Here is a 5,301-nt window from a genome sequence, read left to right as displayed (position 1 = left end):
TCCGGCGACGACGCCTTGGGGATGCTGCCCTGGGTCGCGGACGATTCGCGTGTAACGCACTTATCGTTTTTTATCGTTTGTTGTAACGATAATTATGTTGTCCGGCGACGACGCCTTGGGGACGCTGCCCTGGGTCGCGGACGATTCGTATGTTCGGTGACGACGCCTTGGGGCTGTTGCCCTGAGTCACCTTCACGGATGCTACGATTCGCGACTCTCACTGAATCGATCACGATCGAAACCCTTGATATTATCGACGCGAGTACTCTCGATGCACGTAGGAGATTGTTCTGTCTGTTTCGGACTATCACGTTCGACTATACTGCGATCCCCCGCCAAGACTCCAGGAAATTTTCCCAAAATCTTATTGGTGGGCCCTTAGGTCCGCCTATCGATCATCGATCAGCGGCTCGCAGACATCGGAGAAAACAAAGGGTGCGGGGATTACGGAAGCCGCGCGCCCGAGCTCACCGGCGCCGTACACGTTCGAACTCACACCGCACGCCGCCCCTAATCTTTGTAAACAAGATTGCGCGGATGCGTCGACAGACGGTCGCCTGTGTCGATGCGTGCGTTCTGTGCCGCTTATGATATCGTCTTTTGTTGTGTACATTTATATGTATGTACATACATTGCGTCGTAGAAATGTCGCGCACGACCCTTCTACGACGCAACACCGTCCTTCCGTATCCTTCCCCCACGTGCACGAAAGCGTAGAGTTCAAGTTTTATCACTGATTCATCGCATGTATGCGCTGGAACGCGCACATCGTGTCCGACTCGTGAGAGACGCTACGCAACAGTATTCACAGTACTGAATCGCGAAGTATTCATTATAATGAACTTCAGAAGAATACTTCAAGACAAACTGATTGAGACTAATTCTTCAAGAATTCTTCAGATATTCATTTTTCTAATTCTGCATGTTTTCTTTAAAATGAATTCTCTATGAACTTGTTCATCTTTGTGCTATCTAGGTATAATACAAAACCTTACCTTTTCATCCGAGTAACAAGTTAGAGAAAAAAACTTATTGAACTGAATGCTTATTTCTAACAAAGTATGTATGACACAAGATTGTTACGACACATTTTAACTTTTTGTCCGCGAAATGAAATCAAAATTCCCTCTTTCCTTTTCTTCTCGAAACAATATCAGAATTAGTGAGTTCAATTTTACAGATTTTTTTTTGACAAAGTTGAAATTTACGTTTATCTTGTGTACATCTTTCTGGCAATTTACAATGTGGCAAAATTAGAATATAATTCTTTTTCGATGCAAAATGTTAATTTTCTTAGATATCAGCAGAGCAGTATGATAGTTTTACGGCCAGTTTCGCTGTCGCGGAAACATCCCAAGCCCAAGCCAATGAGAAAAAAATAGACACAATCGACGCTAAAGTCACAGTCCCAGTAACGAAAGACAAAGATCCTACTTGGTAAGGAAAGGCATTATTAATTTATAGGTCAGATCTGAAGCTAAGAGGTGCAATTCGATGGCTTTTTATGACGATATTAAATAACTAAGCAAAGTGTAACGAAATAAAAATATTACTGCGAAAATAATATTAATTTAGAATTAAATAAAAAAATCAATTTTTAGTAAACGCGTTATGCTAAACGTAATTACCACTTAATTGCGATACATTTATTCGAAAAACATTAAATACAAATAAACTATTTAATTTCACTACTGTTACATGTCGTTTTCCAATTACCGATCATATTTTCAATTGTGTTCCGTTCAATTGTAGATTTTTTATTACGTTTTATATTTGAATTGATAACGTTTAACGCCGTTTCTTTCCGCCTTTTTTTATTCAGTACCATCAAAGGACCCGTTGTATTTACGGCGGTATCAAAGGACGCAGATTGCTATAACATGAATCACAAAAATCGCGGCAAGTGCATAATCTTCAATCACGAGAGATTTGACTTTACAAATTTTTCCCAACGGGAGGGCTCATCATTGGACGCCAAGAGACTGGAAGTAACTTTCGGGAATCTTGGATTTGACGTGGAAGTTTACGATGACTTCACGCATAGCGAAGTTATGGACATGTTACAAGACGGTAAGAAACGATAGTGAACAGCAACTAGTAGCACCACAACAATATTCTAATTTCCCATTCCATAATATAAGTGTAACGTAACACATGTTGCACATAATAGTTATATTATTGAAGAGGAAATTAGAATAATGATATAATGTTACTGGTAGCTGATGTTTATTGCGTATCTATCACATTTTGCGGCGACACATTGACATCCGTCTCCTTTTCAATCTCGACTGTGTAGTTTCCTTGCACTCTCGCATAAAATATGAATTATATATTTATTCAATTACATTGCTTCTTCTTTCTCGTGAATTAGGCTTAAACCCTGTTTTATCCTGTACCAGAACGAACTGGATAAAACTGTACCAGAAAACAAACTGGTACTTTGGTTTGACTTCATCTTCGGTAGGCTACTAACCTTCCCTAGTAGCACGGTGCATTGACTAAACATTGTCCAATGTTGAATGGTTATACTAGAAATGCACTGGTCGATATTGCCCAACGAAAAGTGAAAAGTAAAGCGAATACTGGCCATGGAATAAATATAAATATTGCACAATAATAATTATACAATATTAGATTTATATTGAAAGTGCATTGGCCAATATTTAACAATGTAATAAGAATATTTGGTCTAATATTGATACAATATTAAACCAGTATTGTTAAATAGACATATTGGCTAAATAAGAGAAGGCGTCCATCTTACAATATTGGACCAATATTCGGAATACTAGGCTCTTACATTATTTTCCAGTATTGCGTCAATATATTGTGCTACTAGAGTTGTCGAGGGAACCTTGAGAGCTACGCTCCTAAGACTGGTATTGCAATTAAAATTCGAATGTTTGATTATTACAGTGAGCAATCTCGATCATACGGATAATGACTGTCTCTGCATCATTGTGCTAACTCATGGGACCGAGCATGATATGATATGCGCGAAGAACGCCATTTACCAAGTCGACGTGCTTTGGAAGCCCTTCACCGCTGATAAATGCACATCGCTCGCGGGCAAGCCTAAGCTGTTCTTCATCCAGGTAAAACTACATTTTCCAGTTCCGTTCTATTTTTAAATTATTGACACGTCCCGATATATTTTCGCTTGGTTTTATCCAGCTCGCTTACTCCGTCTGGCTTTTTGTTTAGGCTTGCAGAGGGAAAGCAGCCGACAGTGGTATTAAAATATCTCCCCGCACTCTAAGACACACTGAAACTGACACGGTGCCTTATTATACTATTCCGACTCACGCAGATTTTCTGATGGCTTACAGCTCGAGGCAAGGTGAGTGTCTATGATACCTCAATATGATTCTACAGAAAGTTGGTCATTTTGTAGAGGCGTTATTCTAACGGGGGTAATCAAAGGGCTGAGCACCAATATAATAACTAAAATTGACTTTAACAAAATATTACAAGAATCGAACTTATTTCTGTTTCGGATTTTAAACACGATGTGCAAAAATGCACTTTTTGAAGCTATCACAATATATAAATTTGAAAAAGTACAAAAGTACAAAAGTACGAAAAACCAAGTACATTCTTAATAACTGATTATAAAATATTAGTAATTTTATTTCATTATAAAATATTATATTTTAGTAAAATACTAATCACAACAATTAAGATTATTACGTAATATTGTATAATTGAATAATGATTAAAATTTTTTTTAATACCAAAACATACAATATAAAAATAAATAGGTATTTATAAAAGCGTTTCTTTCTTCCTTTAAAAAAGCTTGCTTAATTCTCATTGACTCAATTATTAACTCAAATATCATAACTTGATTAAATTTATTGGAAACATGTTTCAGTTCTACTGGATTTACAAGATTACATTTTATTATATCGATTGTTGAGTTTACTAAAGAAACGTTATTCCCTTGCAAAGCTTATCAGTTTTTATAATAATTTAATCTATTAGAAAATTTTCAATTTGCGAAATCCAATAATTTCTGTCAGAGAAAAACTAAACTTTTAATATAGCAAGAATAGTCATTGTAAAATAGCATAACAGAAGGAGGGTATTGATAAATTGATTAATTAATGAGTACAAATGAATAATTGTCCGTTACCTCAAGGCTTCTTTACCTGGAGAAATCCCACGGAAGGCACATGGTATATACAATGCTTGTGCGATATTTTGGATGAATACGGGACAACGAAGGATTTGATGAGTATATTGACACTGACGGCGCGAAAGGTCGCTACGAACTTCTCCTCCGTTAATGCCGAAGATTTAGCCTTCCACGACAAGAAGCAGGTGCCGTCGGTGACGACTATGCTTATTAGAAACGTTTACTTCCCACCAAAATTGGAGGCCCAAAAATCACATCTACTAAAATCGGATTCGCCAAACTTGAGCCAACCAGAACAGGAGTAAGAAAACTGAGCAGAGCAGAGAAAAGAAGAGCAGAAAACTGATAAAAGTGCAGAATTTTTTAATTACTTAAGAATTAAACAACAATACTTCTTATTGTATGAAACGACAGAATAAGGAAGATTCAAATCTACGCGCTAAAAAAATAAGTACAAGGTCTTTTGAAGAAAAAGAACATTTCTCGCTTTGTACGCGTTAACATCTTTATTTGTTTGAAATATTCCAAGAAGTATTTTGATAATGTTATGTCGTTCATATCTTATTGAAATTGAAATATACTGTGCTTTCGAGACTAGATCTACATATATCTATTCCAGATAGACAGATATCGATCTGTCTAAAAGATATCATGATATTGTTTTTCTTTATATACGAAGTGTACTACTTTCATTTTATATATAAAAATTTAAACACATGTATCTCATATACTTAAGAAGAGTTTATAAATTAACACTTCCACCTTCCTCTTTACTGATTATAATATTTTCCATTATTTTTCTTGATATACCTTAATATCTAGGATACCGTAAAATAATTAGTGAGATAATGTCAATAATTCAAATACGCGTGAATGAAAGTCAATATAATATCTGTGCGCTCCTGCCTTCAAAATAAAAAACTAGATATATTATAATATAAAATATTACATTCATAATATGAAATAATTAATTATTTAAAATATTAAGAAAATATTAAATAATTAATTATTTCATATTATTAATGTAATATTTTATATTATAATATATCTAGTTTTTATTTTGAAGGCAGGGGCGCACTAATATTATATTGACTTTCATTCACGCGTATTTGAATTATTGACATTATCTCGCTAATTATTTTACGATATCCTAGATGTTAAGG

General features: G+C 35.4%; 1 protein-coding gene across 1 annotated transcript in view; it reads left to right on the top strand.

Moving 5' to 3' along the window:
* The window catches only part of LOC105559272 (caspase-1-like), an 18,114-nt gene extending 13,379 nt beyond the window's left edge, over window positions 1-4,735 (top strand). The window contains exons 3-7 of the mRNA XM_012007438.1: window positions 1,298-1,437; window positions 1,823-2,070; window positions 2,917-3,095; window positions 3,205-3,340; window positions 4,142-4,735. Of these exons, the coding sequence (XP_011862828.1) occupies window positions 1,298-1,437; window positions 1,823-2,070; window positions 2,917-3,095; window positions 3,205-3,340; window positions 4,142-4,443 (1,005 nt within the window). The 3' untranslated portion in view covers window positions 4,444-4,735. The remainder of the gene's footprint in view (window positions 1-1,297; window positions 1,438-1,822; window positions 2,071-2,916; window positions 3,096-3,204; window positions 3,341-4,141) is intronic.
* Window positions 4,736-5,301: the final 566 nt, after the last annotated feature.

This window comes from Vollenhovia emeryi, unplaced genomic scaffold (assembly GCF_000949405.1).
Source record: "Vollenhovia emeryi isolate VEMERY1.0 unplaced genomic scaffold, V.emery_V1.0 DF939282.1, whole genome shotgun sequence".
Taxonomy (NCBI): Eukaryota; Metazoa; Arthropoda; class Insecta; order Hymenoptera; family Formicidae; genus Vollenhovia; species Vollenhovia emeryi.
Note: the sequence above shows the minus strand (reverse complement) of the source record. Positions and strands in the feature narration are given on the sequence as shown.